We start from the raw sequence: 16,545 nt of genomic DNA, 5'->3' as shown, positions 1-16,545 counted from the left end.
GATTTATTAATATTTATATGAAAAACAGAAGCAGTGGTGCATCCACAATCTTCTTCCTGGATGGATTCAGTTTGGCTGCCTGGTTTTTAAGTGAAAAAACAAAATTGTCAGTGATTTTAATGCACAGTGTGTTAATGAGAGTAAGGCTGCCTCACTCTTCTATCAGCCTCAACTTTCTCAATGTCTCAGATTTTTATTGGCTTCTGTGAATATGACAGGCCAGTACAAATATGATGAGTTGAAGGGTTCATAGCTTTGTTTTGATTGGGATGTACAGGTGAGATTTTTCAATATAATAATAGTAATAGACGTATTTCTCAGAGATTTTATTTATGATGTGCTTTACATCTTGAGAACTCAAAGGACTGCAAACGTCTCAAACAACAACAAAAAAACACAAGTATAGATATTATTTCCTTCTGCCAAGGCAGGTTAGCGATGTCCGACGAGTGTGAAATAATCCGTTCTTGTAGTAAAAATGCAATAAAATGTGTTTTTATTGAATTTGCATGAAGGTACAAAGTGATCTTAGCAGTACATAAAAAGGTAAGCGCTCCAACAAGTAGCACATAAGTTCACAATGAGGTCTCAGAAGCAACAGGTCATCTCTACGGATAAAAAGAATGACAAATTATATTCGATTCAAAAACTCACAGACGTGACACTTTACCCTCCCTCTAACTGTGTTGTTACTCCTGTGAGGTTGCCTCACGTTGCTCTACTAGCTTTAAACATATTTTTTGCTGCTTGCCTCTCCTCTCCTTCTCACACTTTGATTTGATCATTTATTTTTGTACTCTAAGGTCTAAATACAATTTTCTGTTTTTGTTTGACTCCAAAAAATGAAAATGGATTTAGAAAAGGGAACACACACCAAGCGGTAGAGCGAAGTATATCATCGTTATGGTATTACTCAGAGAAAAAAATATCGCTTTTTCCCTCTTTAGCTGGTGATCATTAAGGTTATGGCTTGTGGTTCAGCTCTGGCACCCGGCACACCCTTTCCAAGCCCTGATGACCACCTGGGTCTGCTGGTCCGTCTACCTCGCCGTTTAACCGTAAATTCCTGCCCAGTTGTAAAAACCCTTTATTCAGAGAAACCATAAATAAATCCAAACACTTTTAGAGCAAAAGATTTGGTTATAAAATGCTTCTGGAAACAATGGCTTGGTGTAAAAGAATGTTCCCTCCCTTTCACCTCAACTAGTCTAGACTTTTTTTTAATTAATTAATTTTTTTCTGGCCTGCAAATCACCACATCAGCGGGGTTATTAACACCGTCTGGACTCCTCAGACGTCGTACGAAGCGCCTAGCGAGTCGGGCGTTACTGTGAAGCTCTACATGTTCTGTAGGACGTCCTCGCCTGCTCTCGTCCAAATCCATACAGTAAAGGTTTTTCTCACTACGTGCAGAATAAACGACGTCACTGAAGATATTTGCTGCTCTCCTTTAGCTCTTCCTCCCTTCCATCAAGTCTCTTTTCTTTCGAGCCGCCGCGTCTTCCGTCAGGTCTTTGAATCCCGATGAGTATCAGCGTGATGGAGGAGGAAGGGAATGAGAGGGACGTTAAACCCGGCAGACCCGCCTCACATGAAAGCAGCCTCCTTCATCTGGTCCGCATTATTAAGCGCACAGATATTTGAGACATCTTTTTTCATTTTTCAAACAATAGGCCGTTTGATTTACGAACTGGCATCGGAGTTTTATTGCAGGGGAAGCAACAGATGAAAAGATAACAGAAAGTGAGATATTTGTCCGTGGAGAGAAGCGAGGGAAAATGAATTTGTCCTCACGTGCGGCTTCGGATTCCAGCTCTGCAGCCCTTCTGTTCGCTTCGCATCCCTCACTGCTCTGCTAACCCTCCCTCAACCCTCCGGCGGTCTCAAGAGACCCAACAGGGTTTTTTTGTTTTTTTTTTACGGTCAGGCGGGGTCACACTGACATTTGTCGAGCTCCTCCTGAGCGTCACGCTAACACCGAGGGAGGGCTAAACGCTTCATTCTTTCTTTTTAACTTCGGTTAGTGAAAATTACAGATATGCGGTGCTAATATTTACAATATCCATTAAGACCTCAGAAAAAGTTTGATGAGTAACTTTTTGTCTAATTCAGAAAACTTTCAATTCCTTCCTCTGAAGAGCTGCACCAATCGAGTTTGTATCCGTGTTTTGGAAACCGTCGATCTGCTAATACCGATTCTACCCGATCCCGGTAGAATCGGCGAACAGATGAAACGTCACATCCAACGGGCTGGACGAACGACAACAAAAGGTTCCCACCAATGAACTCGACACACGGGATGCGACAACGGCAGCAGCAACAAAAATTGAACCTTTTTCGACTTTCTTGCGTCGTGTGGCTAGCCGCGTGTGCACGTCTACGTGTACGAGCTCAAAGTTTCACACGCACAAATTTCACTGGTCGCTCAGCTGGATGAGGGCAATCGGCTTTTGGCCTCACAAGTTCTACAGGAAATAAAGGCGGAGGAAATGACATCGCCTCACATGTGCAGAACCCTTAAGCTGTGTTTATTGTCGACGCATGTGCTAGCCCATCCACGTTGGCCTGGCACACCTGGTCGTTTACCTCTGAATTTTTGTAATTTGCCGCGGCTCATTTACAGGGAACACTGCACCGACGTACACGTCCAGCATAACCGCTACACAACTTGCTCAGCTCGCACACGCTCAACGCAAACTTTCAACAGCACGACCATAACTCAGCCTTCAAGAGAGCAATTGCTCTAAAATATGACTTTCATAACTTTTAAACAAATACAAAATGATTTTAAGTTGACATTCTCATGCATCTTTTGCGTATTCCATTAGCAGTTAGCTTAGTTAGCACAGCTAGCACTGCTTTAACAGTCGACCTTCTGCTTACATCTGAATGTAGAGATTTTTATGGTAACATTGGGATTTCTGTAAGGTTGCTAACATTTAATTTAATGGTTCATAACAGTTGATCAAGCATGCTGTGCTTCTTCTCAGGTGTTATCCTTGCGGCCTTCCTGTTATGATTTTTAAGTTTTGCTCTCTAGCAGCCTGAATGAAGTACATATGCGTCACAACATGGCCAACAAACAATTCCCCTTTAAATAGCTTCTTACCTCAGTTTGTCTCCTCAGACTTCTTCTTAGGAAGGTGCATTCACTGACCAGAAAATAATTGGATTTATCATTTTCAGACTGAAAATTCTTGGATTCTGGAAAATCTCTCTGCTCTGCTCTTTATTTTGGATTTGTCTTCTTTTTTTTTTAATTGGTTCATTCCAGATTGAGTCACATTTGAACAAATATTTAGGTTTTGTTTTATAGAGCCTACATAGTTTATATAACACCAGGCAGTGTTGTATCAGCGGTTATGTTTTATTGTAAGAGAAAAAGAAACAAGAAAAGGAGGACAATGCTCCAGAGCGCACATAAAAACCTGGTTCTGGAAGACTTATAGTCGACTTTCTGGATGGCCCTCCAAAAACCCCGACCTCAACTATACTCGATATTTGAAGGCCGCGCGTAAAAGTCCAGTCCATGGCCGGAAACCAGACGATTTTAAACTAACTTTACCGCTCGTTCCAAAAAGAAAGAGCGGTAAAACATCCTGCCAGGCTTTATCCCAGTTCTGCCTGTTCTTTCTAAGGAAAATGTTTTTGTTTTTTTTGTTGTTTTTTTAGAACTTAATATATATTTTCTGTTTTAAATACAACAATTTACTGCCACTGACCTCGCAAAGAAGAAAATATCAGAGCTGAAGGCAGCCACTTTTTATTTGGAAAAAGAGAAGTCAAACATTAAAAAAAAAACCGCTGTGGCGTGCTTCGTTATTTCAGCCACTTTTGAACTTTAAGGAGCTAACATTAGAATCGGATATGAATTGCATAAACAGTCGTCGGAAAAACGCAGTTATTTGCACACGTGTTTACACTGCAGGAGCTAAAGGAACAGCGCGGCTACTTTTGTATCATTTCCTGCATCCAGTGGAAAATCCATATTAATGAAAAGGGCAAACCTCCACAGCCAATTATCACATTAAACACCAGCCTTTTTTTTTTTAAATATATATATTCTGAATTACCTACTACATCCCAATATAGATCCACGCTGGGCCCAGCGGTAACTGGCGGAGGTGTCTTTCTCCTGGTGTCCTGGTGAGGCGGCTTTACGGCCTGCCAGGAGGACACAGCTCATTTATTGGGTTTTGGTCCCACCGCAGTCGGGGCGCATGAATGATCGCAGTCAGATTAGCGAGGCGCACTAACGAGCCGCCATGCTCTGGGAGTTAGAAGGCCTAAAATAACAGCGGCGGGCGCTGGCTGCCCCCCCGGCAGCGGGCCGGAGCCGTGTGCGCCGGGAGGTAAATCAAGCCGGACAGAGAAGCATGTGCAGATTCAAGGAGAAACGTCACCTCGGATTTATGTGTGCAGTAAAAGGGGGGGAAAAAAAGAAAAGAAAGAAAACTTCCTCCTTTTTTAACGGCCCTGGTTTCCTCCAAGCAGACGTCGGCTTCTCCCCGCCTCTCTGTCGCAGTTGGTCTGACGGTTTTCGGTCAGCTGCCTCCGACTTCTCTGCCTCTCCTGTCGGACGCGCTCAGGCAGAATCCATCGCCGTCCGTCTTCTTCTGACTCGTCGTTTCATGCTTTGATTACCTGTTAAAGCTTTCCAGACTCACTGCGTTTGTTTCTAACCTGGACTTGAAATGAATTATGACGCCATTTAAGATACACGTTTTTGATCTAGAGTCATTATTAACTGTCTAACTGTGCGTATCACTAATATTTAAACAACAAACTTAAAATCCGTAATAAAATCTCTTCAGATCAGTGAATGCAAATAATTTTTATGAGTTCTATTGTCCAGCGAACAAATTTAGCTGGACGATAAATCGTTCCAGAAGTTATCAGGATAAACGATAACATTGTTGTTTTGATACTGTTTTCAAGAAACATGTTGATGCAAGAACACATTGTCAAATCAATCAATCAATCAATCAATCAATCAATCAATCAAATTTTATTTGTATAGCACATTTCAGCGGCAAGGCATTTCAAAGTGCTTTACATAATTAAAATAAAAACAGGAATAAACAGTGAGAATCAAACACTGTCAAACAGTGACAGTCAAACACTTATAAACTTTACATTCTAAGGAGCGTTTAATGCTGAAGCTGGAAGAAATTTTAAATATCCAAAAGAAATAAACAAAATAGCAGAAACAACAAATAAAATCAATTATGAAGTCTCTGTAAATAAAAAAGAGCCACTTTTGTCATCCAAGGTTTGATAGAAAAAAGAGAAAATAGAAAAAGATAAATCATGCAAAAATTGAAATTATTCAGCTCGTTGTAACTGATTTCACAATTAATTGATTGATTTATTGCGACAGGCCTGGGAGATGCTAGGAAGATATTTACTGAAAAGTCTATAGTTATTTCCATTATTTCACTTTTTCTAATTAAACAAGAAAAACTCTGTAAGCCTCATCCTGCTGATATACGTTAATTGTTGCATTCACAGAGCCTCAGTTACTTACAATTGTTTGCACAGTTATTGCAAAGTTTTTACCAATTTTAAATAACACTTCTTCTGGCATTTGCACATATCTGCTGTTGCACAATCTGAATACAAACGCACATTTTGAACGTTTTTAATTATACAAACGCACATTTTGAACGTTTTTAATTATACAAACGCACATTTTGAACGTTTTTAATTATACAAACGCACATTTTGAATGTTTTTAATTAGTTGCGCATCCTTTTGGACCGGAGTTGCTATTTTTCAATAACTGTGCAGTAGTTATACTGGCATTTTCCCTGCTGCACAATGTTTTTATTAGTTATAAATTAAATAATTTAAACTGAACAGAAGTCAGTTGAAATGCACTGGATGTAACATGTGTAAATATGTGTATAAATAGGAACGTCGTTGCTTCAGACCTGCCTATAATATGCTCCTTATTGATAGCAGCGACACCCAGTTCAGTAAAACCGTTCTATGCAAACTAATGTGGGAAACTGGTGTTATTTCATTTATTAGCTCGCTTGAACCGTCTAAAAATTTAGAAGATGACTTTTCTACCGTAATACAGGTCAGCCTGTTATACAGACTCAGGGTTTCCCTCAGTGTTTTATAAGCCTGGCGGGCCTCCAGGCTTTACTTGAGCCCTCACCAGGCTAAGCATTGCTTATTTATTTAAGTCTTTTTAAAATGTTTTAAGACTTTATAGTTGGTGTTCAGGTATTAATCTTCCAATCTTTCAATAACACATAATTATCAAGTGATATTTTCACATTTCCTGTCAACTTTAAACATTTTTTAACTCAAAAACACGACGGACCGTTAGATGACTGACCTAACATGAACCACCGGGGTTAGCAAGTTTTCTGGGGGAAACCTTGCAGATCTATTCATTAAATTAGAACACTAGTGAAAAGTCAGCTTATTTCAGGAACTTTATCACTAAGTGAAGCACATTTTATACATTAACTACACACACAGAGAAATGCTTGAAAGCCTTCCTGTTAATTATGATGATTTTCCACTTGCGGTTAATGATAAAAAATGACATTTAAAATCAGAATATAACACCAAACAAATAAAAGAATAACATTTGTTAACACAGAAATGTAACCTTAATGAAAAACATGCGTAATTATGAAACAGAAGACATTAAATTCTGTCCAAACGCCATAATCAAAATCATCATGAATAATTCTAATCAAATATGTTGATTATGATCACTGTTCCAGTTATTATGAACCAAAGGCGAACAGGTGGGACTTTGGCCTTGATTTAAAGGAACTCAGTGTTTCACATTTATCAAATATGGCTGCAACCTTCTCACAGGACCTTCAGAAATGTCAAACTTCTCCTTTGTAACATCAGGACGTCAAAGCGCTTGAGTGACTTTGCTGAAAGTGAGAAATACCAATGAGATCTCATCAAGAACCTTTTATTTTGAAAGAACACAGACACAAAAAACCTCACCAGGAAGGAAAACGGCAAATACAAAGGTAGAAACAAAGTAAAAGACTCACCCGATGTAAATACAAAGGTAGAAACAAAGTAAAAGACTCACCCGATGTAAATACAAAGGTAGAAACAAAGTAAAAGACTCACCCGATGTAAATACAAAGGTAGAAACAAAGTAAAAGACTCACCCGATGTAAATACAAAGGTAGAAACAAAGTAAAAGACTCACCCGATGTAAATACAAAGGTAGAAACAAAGTAAAAGACTCACCCGATGTAAATACAAAGGTAGAAACAAAGTAAAAGACTCACCCGATGTAAATACAAAGGTAGAAACAAAGTAAAAGACTCACCCGATGTAAATACAAAGTAGTGAAACGTTGAACCGAATCCCAGCGAGTCATCACTGGACGTCACGTTTTTGTAGTTTCAGACGTCAGACCTGAAGCGTCTCTCTCTCTCTCGCTCTCTATATTTCTCTCTCTGTGTGTTTCAGAACCGGCCTGGAGGCCATCATGGAGACGTACGCTTTCTGGAGACCTCCTGTGAGGACCCTCACGTTTGAGGACTTCACCAACATGCAGAAGCAGCAAGGTACGCCAATCTACGTTCACTTTCCGAGAGAAAATCCTTTGGAAAATAATCTGTCAGCTAAATTCAGTCAGTCAGCTTTTAATTTTGTTGGCGAACCTCTTGGTGGGATTTCATCTGCTCCAAAAAAACCAGACGGGAGAGCGCTGGCAGCTCTAACAGAGTAAATTTAATTTATTGTGAAGGTCAGAAATCCATGAGATGACTCACTTCACTGTGAGTCATTATATTTGTGTTTCCCTCTAGCAGGCCAACAAACAAAATATTTGACGCGGAGAACGAGCTGGAGAAATTAGGCAGTTTTGCACCTGAAGCGAACAAGCCGTAAAACTGAATTTTGCTTTCTTAAAGCTTGCCGTCCTGAGATTTTACTGGTGTGCCTTGCAAAAATTTACATTTTGTCACACTGAAAACCGCAACGTAATAGTTGGGTTTGTCGAAAGTGTTCCATAGTTTTTAAAATGTCTCGCTGAAAAAAGCGAACTGCTGAAATTAAAAATTGTTTGCAGAATTTGGACTCCGTTGAGTCAGTTCAGTACACTGCAAAAACACAATGTTTTAGGACACTTTTGTTTACAGAGCCATAATGATTCGTTTTATTTGCTGTTTCTGTTGTTTTGTTTATTTATTTTGGTTATTTAAAATGTCTTCCAGTTCCAGTGTTTAAATGTTCATTAGAATTTAAAGCATATTTAACTTTGAGAATTTGTCCTTGCATTATTATGCCGTTGCCATTATATTACCTGAAGATGGTCTCGATTATCGTTAATCGCAAAAACTTCCGGGACAATTTGTCGTCCAGCAAAATTTCTTATGGAGACGGGCCTGACTAGACATTGTTGGGCTGAAGTCAAATCCAAACTTTTATTAGTAAAAAAAAATTTATTAATTTAAAAAGTTGAAAAGCAATTTTTTTTCTATTTCAAAATAGGCCACTTTGTTGGCCTATCACAAGATTTCAACACAATACACTTAAGTTTACAATTGTAACATGAAATAAAAGTCATCTTCACTTTACCTCATGCGTGTATTTCATCTATTTCATCTGTTTCTTCACAACCGCTTGGTTTTTGCGATCCGTTTGGGGTTACAGCGCAGCGTGTGGACGCACCAGGTGCGTCGCTATCCCGACGTGAACTTTTCTCTGCATTTTTCCTCCCCCTCCTCTCGTCCATCATCGCTCACTGCATCAGCCGTGCCTGTCCTTCACTTGAGCTTGGCCATGCGCCGCTTTTCTGACGGGTCCGCCTGCGTCTGCTGAACTTTTCACACCGCGCGCAGGCCTCCGGTACGAAACCATTACCCTGCTGGCTTTGGACCACTCCGAGTCACCGTCAGTACTGCGCTCTCTCTCCCCCTCCGGTGTCGCCCAAAGCGAGGCTTAGTAATGGCTCATTTCAAAGACCTCGCCGCCGCGGAGTAGCTTTTTTTTCCCCGCTGACTTTTTTTCCCCCTCTTTTTGTGTAAATTACCACTGGAGGTCAGTATGACGTGATGCTAACATGTGTTTGTCATCCTAAAATTCCTCTGCCGTAATTAAGATTTAATTAAAGTTTTTTCACCCTGTCCGGACCCCGTTTTCTCTTTTCTTTTCATTTTTGGTGAAAGGGTGAAAGTGCGCATGCGCTGCTTTCACGTTCTCCTCGCGCCTCCTTGAAGCACCTTGAATCCCGCTGACCGGAGGAAAACATGACATCACCACACTATCGTTCTCTCTTGGCGAGCGGTGCTGGCCGTATTATCGAAGGCATATGGTGCAAAATCACGAGAATCCCGGGCCAAGCAAGTCCTGGACCATTTAGCCTATCCTCTCCTCCTCGTTCTAGTTTCAAGCTGAATTTCTCCGACAGCAGCAGCGGCGGCGGCGGGAACTCCTGCCAGAGTCTCATTAATCGAAAAATATGTGATTGATATCCCACAACTATTGTTTCACTCCGAGAGGCCTGACTTGTGGTTATAGTCTGCTTCAACAACGTTGCTCTTTATGTGCGTCGTACGTGTGTGTGTGTGTGTGTGTGTGTGTGTGTGTGTGTGTGTGTGTGTGTGTGTGTGTGTGTGTGTGTGTGTGTGTGTGTGTGTGTGTGTGTGTGTGTGTGTGTGTGTGTGTGTGTGTGGAGCGGCCATGTTGACCAGCCAAATGTTTAATGGTCCCATGCCTGATGCTGTGTCAAGGACAGCTTGAGAGAGTAAAAGTTGCAGCTATTCTGAGAGAGAGAGAGTTACAGAAAAGAAGAGTAGTGTGTGTATTTAAGTGGCCGGAGGGAGAGCCAGAGTTTTGTTCAGCTTACATTATGCAGGTGTCCAACCTGGACATACTCCCTACTAGCAACCACTGTGAACCAGGGATGTCCTGATCGGTATGTTTTATTTTTAGTTTTTTGTGTGTCCAGTTCGGATCGGGATTATTTTAGATTAGGAAACTGCTGATTTTAGTGTTTTGGCTGTTTTTGCAGTTTCCTGGAAGTTTTTTTTTCCAGATTTGTGGTGCACAGAAGCTGAATGTTGCTTCTCCGTGTTTGGTTCTGGTTCTGGTGGCTGCAGAGCAGAACCAGTTAATGATTTTTCTTCACCTTTCAAGATGGGTGCCGTTTTTTTGTTTTGTTTAGTTTTTTTCTCTGCCATTATTAGTTCATGGTCTACGAACCATTTTTACTAACATTGTTCTTCTAACTGGACCTTCATGCTAACTTCTCCTCAAATCCCAGTTGAATACCGTGGAATAAAACTGCAGGATTTTCCTCAGAAAACTTTCTAAGGCCGGTGCTCGGGTTGCTGGGGCAGTCATTCATCCAGCCGGCCACCATGTTAAAAAATGTTTAAAATTGACTGAAAATTTAAAATTATCACTTGATAGTTATGTGTTATTGGAAGACTGGAACATTAATACCTAAACACCAACTATGAAATCTTAAAAAAAGCAATATGTAAAAAAACCCAACTAAAATTAATAAACAATGCTTAGCCTGGTGGGGGCGCAAGTAAAGCCTGGTGGCCCGCCAGGCTTATAATACACTGGGGGAAACCCTGAATCTGTGTTTCACCGGCTCTGTCTGCTCTTTGTTTTCCAGGCGGCAGCACCGGGACGTCTCCCACCACCTCCAGCACGGGAACACCTTCTCCGTCCGGCGCAGCCCACCTCCTGTCCCCGTCCTGCTCCCCTCCTGCCTTCCACCTGGCCCCGAATACGTTCAACGTCGGCTGCAGAGAGAGCCAGCTCTGCAACCTGGGCCTGTCGGAGTACCCCGCCTGCGCCCGCAGCAACATGGCAGCCCTGCAGGGCTATGGCGGCCTGGCCGACGGCTCATATGGCCGCCTCCAGGCGGCGGGGGGAGCCGTAGCGTCCGCCCAGCCATCCGAATCCTTCCTGCCGCAGAGGACTTCCTCCCTGATCGCCGCGGGCATGCAGGGCGGCGCCCACGGCTCCCTGGCCAGCGGTGGAAGCGGTGGAGGTGGCGGCGGCGCTGCCGGCGGCAAGATGGACGCCTACGGCGGTCAGCTGGGCTCGTTCCCGGCCTCCCAGCTTCAGTACGTGATGCAGGCCGGCGGAAGCTCCGGCTCCGCCTCGTCCTCTTCGTCAGGGTCGTCTCCGTCCTCCGCCCACATGTTCGGCGGCGGCCACCACCACGTGCAGCAGGGATCTTACAACGCCTTCTCCCTCCACAACCCCTACAACCTGTACGGATACAACTTCCCCGCCTCGCCTCGCCTGGCCGCCAGCCCAGAGAAGCCCCAGGGGGGGCTACTCTGCTCCTCGGCGCCGGCCGGCGCCTTCGGCGAGCGCCAGTACCTGCCCAACGGCGGCATGGACACGATGCACGTGATCGGCAACGCAGCTGGCGGCCAGCAGGGTGGCAGCTCCTGCGACGGACGTCAGTACGGCTCGTCCTCTCAGATGTCCATGCACATGGTGTGAAAACCGCGACCTCGGCCTTCTCCACGTCGCTGAAACGATTTCAGGTGAAAAAAGGGAAGGAGAAAAAAAAAACTGCAGTTGGTGAGTGTTGGTTTAAACCAACAGAGTTCACCTTTCAGAAACACGCCTACCACTCCAAACGCAATAAAAACAAAAGCAGGTATAAACTTCTATTTAATTATTTTATAATGATCTTGACAGCAGCTCAATGTTCTTACTGTTCGAAGGCAAATTTGAAGAAGTGGAAACGGAGTAGAGAGAGAAGTCTATGTGTTACGGTGCAATAATAATAGAAACAGCTCCAGTGTCATCCAGAGGGTTTTTTTTGTTTTATTTTTTACTTCAACCAGCGCTTGTGCCCTTTCGGTTGAGGGACGTCAAAGAGTCTGCGGCTCTCTGTGGAGCTTGGAGGCTTTGGACAGAATGAAAGGGACAACTGGACAGCACCAGTGAGCGGTTCACTGCTGGAGGTGGAGGGCCTGTGTGCGGTGGAGGCCGCTGACGGAGGAAAACAGAGCCGGTTCTTTTCGCTGTACAGTAAAATGTGAGAACAAGACTCCAACCAGACAACTTCATCCACCTGTTTTCCGCAAAAACTGGAACTCCTCACAATGTTTCCGGGATTTATGTGATTATATATATATATATATATATATATATATATATATATAGTGGAAAAGGATTTGCCTCCTTGCAGATTTTTTCTATTTTTATCACACCTAAATGTTTCAGATCATATCAGACAAAGGTAACCTGAGTAAATACAAAAATTAGAATCATAAAATGACTTTGGGTGTTTTCACACCTGACGGTCTGGTAGATTCGGTTCGATTTGTTGCATTCTCAGCAGTTTGCTTTCACACTTTGAAAAACGTGTTCCCCTCCTCGCCTGTGGGGGCGCTGCACAAAGAACTAATGAAGGAAACACCAAACCTCTAAAGAAGACACCGAGCACAACTTTGTCCTTCTCAAAATGTAAGTAGCGCCACATTTTAGTGGTTGTAGGATTTCTTTTACATATTTGGTGAAAGACCACGAGCCATTTCTCCCTCTAGAGCTAAACACAAGCGTTTGTTTTGGTTACCCAGAATGCCCTGCGCTACAACCCGCTTCCTGCTTTTGGAGCCATTTCCGGTTCACGTTCACTTCAACCGAACAGAGACCTCGGTTTGTAAGGGTTTGCTTTTTTGACTTGCTTCAGAGTTTGATTGCGCGTTCACACCTCCCCACATGATCCGGACTTTCTAGACAAACGAACTAGAGTTTGAGTAAATGCAAAACCTTTTTAATGCTCTGATAATGACGAAAAGACGCAATTTCCCAATTGTGGTGTTACCATTTCCCTTTTCTGCGAATTTGCAGTCTACAGTTTTCCAGAACAGCTATGGATCCAACTCTTTCTAATGACAGACTTTTGATGAGCTTCGCAATGCACCAAAACCAGAACCTTGTGATGCACACCTGGCTTTGCTGGAGTCGGCTGTGCATTGTCCATGGTGGCCAGTTCCTACAAGTAAGTGTGGTGCTGCTGTATGCAAACTGGTGTAACTGGTGTGATACAAACTAAGTGTTTCCATTGGAGTCTTTTTCAAAATAACATTCATTTTGATATGGCCAAAAACCAACCTTATCCTACAGCAAAAATTTATCAAAAATTGTGATTTTTCTTTCTTTTTTTTTGCCGTGTTTCCATTAAGCAAATTCATTTTCGCAATTCCAGTTTGTATCCATAGATCAGTTTGTGACCTTTAGTGTGAAGGGCATTTATAATATGCAGCAAGACAAAATCCCAAAGCTCCAAACGTATCGTATTGAAAAGGTCTTGGAGCAGTTTGGATAAAGACTGGGCTCAAATCTAACCAGCATGCTGCGGTTTGACCTATTGCTCGTGTCTGAAAACTCCTCAAAAGAGTGATGTCAAAGACTCATTGTCCCGTAATCTTGGGCAGCAGTGGCTCAGCAGGTTGGGGTTGCCCATGTAGCCAGTGGGCTGCTGGCTCAGACCCCCACCAAGTCTGTCTCAGACTTTGCTGTTGTGTCCTTAGACAAGACGCTTCACCCACTTTGACTGCTGGTGGTGGTCAGATTGAACTTCAGACTCCCTTCTGTCGGTCCACATCCAGGGCAGATGTTGGTTAGCGACGTTGTAGCTATGAATGAGCGAATGACCGATTGTATCGTGAAGCGCTTTGGAGTCCTCTGACTTGATAAAGTGCTAACAAGTGCAGGTCGTTTACTATTTTACCGTCTTCTGACGCTGTTGGTTTTAGAGGCCAATGGTTTTCTCATGTTGGTTTGGATAGTTATTTTCATCTTGGTTATCTAAAGTTTAATATAAAACTCTGAGTTAAAATAAGACACGTTTACGTGTGACAAAAAAGTAAAAATAGAAGAACTGTTCCAGGAGACAAACACTTCTTCACAGTATTATATATATATATATATATATAAGAAAAAAGATGGCAAATGCAATCAATATTATAAGCTTAAAAAGTTGTTGTGTGAAATGTTGAATATTAAGCAATACTATAATAAGAGAGTAAAGTATGTTGTGGTGTGTACTAAGATGTGTATTTAAGAGTTGACCAGTATAGCAATGTCACCTATCTGTTATTAAAATGTGTGCAAACGGGAATTAGCAAAGTTAATCTTTTTTTTTCTTTTTTTGGCGTAGTTGTAAATACAAGTGCCAAGCACATGAAAAAAACTCAAATAAACGTTTATTTCATGTATGAAGATCGGATATGTTTCTTGTTTGTCCGCCGAATGTTTTCATTTAAAGGGGCAGTATTGTGTAAAGTTGGCTTTTTTGAGCTTTAGATCATATTATAATGTTATTCCATGCATCAAAAACATACCTGGAGTGTTTATTTGATTCTTTCATGCATGTTTGAGAAATCCTTTCATCTCCGTGGCAACCGTTCAGCTGTGCAAAACGCCTGGGTGGACCTAGCTCCGCCTTTGAGATCAAGCTCCTCCTCTAAGCTATTGAGCTTCCGCCTCACAGAGCAGCTCGCTGCTGTGAACCCCCCACTCTGCTCCCTCAGACTAGCCAGCAGCAATTAGCAAACACCTGGTTAAATTGAGCATCTGCTGAGCTCTTTATAGGAGCTACTCCTCAGTATAACGCTGGTAAAAATTATGTTAAAGGGTTAATAGAGGAGCCATGTTGTAATGACTTCCTGAAGGCAGAGTTTCAGAAAGAGCAGGAGCTTCTTAAAGAGACAGAGGCCCAATTTCAAGGCGCTAAGTCAGGAAGTAATATATATTTTAAGTTATATTTGAAATATGTAGCATTTTTATAAAATCTGAAGTTAGTTGATTATGCTATAAAAAGGTACTATGCACCTGGAAAACACATAACATTGAAATCAGACAGAAAAACCAAAAGATTATGTATCTTCTTGGATGGAGAAACGATCATAAAAACGTTCGTGTCTGACTCTCTATGCTAACTCACATCGCTTCTGCTCTTTGTTTTGGTCGATTGAGTCTTATGAAGTAAAGCTAAGCAGCAGCCACCAAAGACGAACAAAGACCCAAAGAGAAGCAGACTGTGGACCTTGCCATTTCTGATGAAGATCTGAAATTGCATAAACTTATGAAATGACTCAATCAAACAAGAAAACATCCTCTGCCTATAAAACGCAGCCATCTGCGATGGTCAGCAGCCAGGATTTCTGTCATAAACCAAACTGAAGGAAAGGAACCCCCGAACCCTGATGGTTCTGTTTATCCAGCAAATAATAATAATAAAAAAAAAGAAACGGACTGAACGCAATCAGCTGCCCTGCTGTTCTGCTTGAAGCATATAAACATGGCACCTGTTTTTAAACACAGAGAAATCCCCTTGTAATCATTTAGAGCTCCATGAAAGACGGAGGGGAAAAAAAAGAAGATGAGCCCGTGGTTCCCCTCTTGTTGCGCAGGCACAAGCCCTGTGATTTTAGCCGCAGCCAATCAGCATCCATTACACGGATGTCTCCTGAACAGCTCTGTCCCGTCACTTCCTATCACGAGCGTGGCCTCAACCATGAAATATCATATCTGAGCCAGAATCAGAAAACGAAGGGGGGCGGAAGAGACAGCGACCAAACTATTAGAAACACCTGTTTTCCACGCATGACTCCAAATAATGAGCAGCGCGATATAACAAAGGATGATTTCAGAATTTGGCCCGGCTCCATCTATCTGGACATTATTTTCAATAATTATTCACATTATCTGTCTGTTATGTCTCGTTCCACTAATGTTAGGAATCATCCAGCTGCTCCCACACATCTTTAACCCAAATTTACTTCTGGGTCTTTGGAATCAGAAACGTAATGCAAAGCAGGTCCAGTTTTCTTTTTTCTTTTTTATAAACCGCAGCTATCAATCAGGGACCTAACAGGAAAAGTATGGTTAGGCATGAGTGGGAGCCCCTAAGCCTTTTATGGTGGCGTCTTCAATTAGAAACAAAACAAGCAAAAAGCTCCGTTGACTGATTGATGGTTCAGTGTGCCTGGCCTGCCATAAAAGCAAAAGAACTGAAGATCCAGGCCTCGGGCGTTTTAATGAGATCCTCTGACGGAGATGACGGTTTTGGGCTCAGTTTGAGTAAGGGCACTTATTGGATGCAAGGATGTTCTCCGTCAAGAGACCTGAACACATCTCACACATTTTCAAAGACTCAGAAGTTGCTCTCCGGTGAACCGAACCGAATCCCAGGACGACCGAGAAGAAGACCTGGTAAAAAGAGAGAGGGAGAGAGAAACAGGCTTCTGGTTTAATTTCTGAGCTGCATGCATCTGGTTTTTATAAGGAGTGCAAGCTTGTATCACACACTTTGATTGGGAATTCTTGGTAAACTATTGCCCTCTTGTGTTTAATCCTCTCTTGTGCTTTAGGTTTGGTCAGTAAATAACTGCAGACAGTAGGCAGAGGTGTTGCAGTGTGCCAGCATGTGCGTTGAGACTCTAAATCACCAGGGTTCAACTTGCAGAGGACCATCTCAGACTTTCTGCCATTTTGCACCTGCCCACCTTCTGTCCTCCTAAAAAAACATCTTGAAACTATTGTAGGATTGCTAGA

General features: G+C 42.3%; 1 protein-coding gene across 1 annotated transcript in view; it reads left to right on the top strand.

Moving 5' to 3' along the window:
- tbx15 (T-box transcription factor 15) overlaps nucleotides 1-14,208 on the top strand; it is a 54,745-nt gene extending 40,537 nt beyond the window's left edge. The window contains exons 7-8 of the mRNA XM_081600044.1: nucleotides 7,465-7,562; nucleotides 10,628-14,208. Coding sequence (XP_081456170.1) covers nucleotides 7,465-7,562; nucleotides 10,628-11,472 — 943 coding nt within the window. The 3' untranslated portion in view covers nucleotides 11,473-14,208. The remainder of the gene's footprint in view (nucleotides 1-7,464; nucleotides 7,563-10,627) is intronic.
- The last annotated feature ends 2,337 nt before the right edge of the window (nucleotides 14,209-16,545 follow it).

The sequence above is a fragment of the Poecilia reticulata genome, chromosome 2 (genome assembly GCF_904066995.2).
Source record: "Poecilia reticulata chromosome 2, P_reticulata-male-v2, whole genome shotgun sequence".
NCBI classification, from domain to species: domain Eukaryota; kingdom Metazoa; phylum Chordata; class Actinopteri; order Cyprinodontiformes; family Poeciliidae; genus Poecilia; species Poecilia reticulata.
The sequence above is the reverse complement of the archived record's forward strand: the minus strand, read 5'-3'. Positions and strand labels throughout refer to the sequence as shown.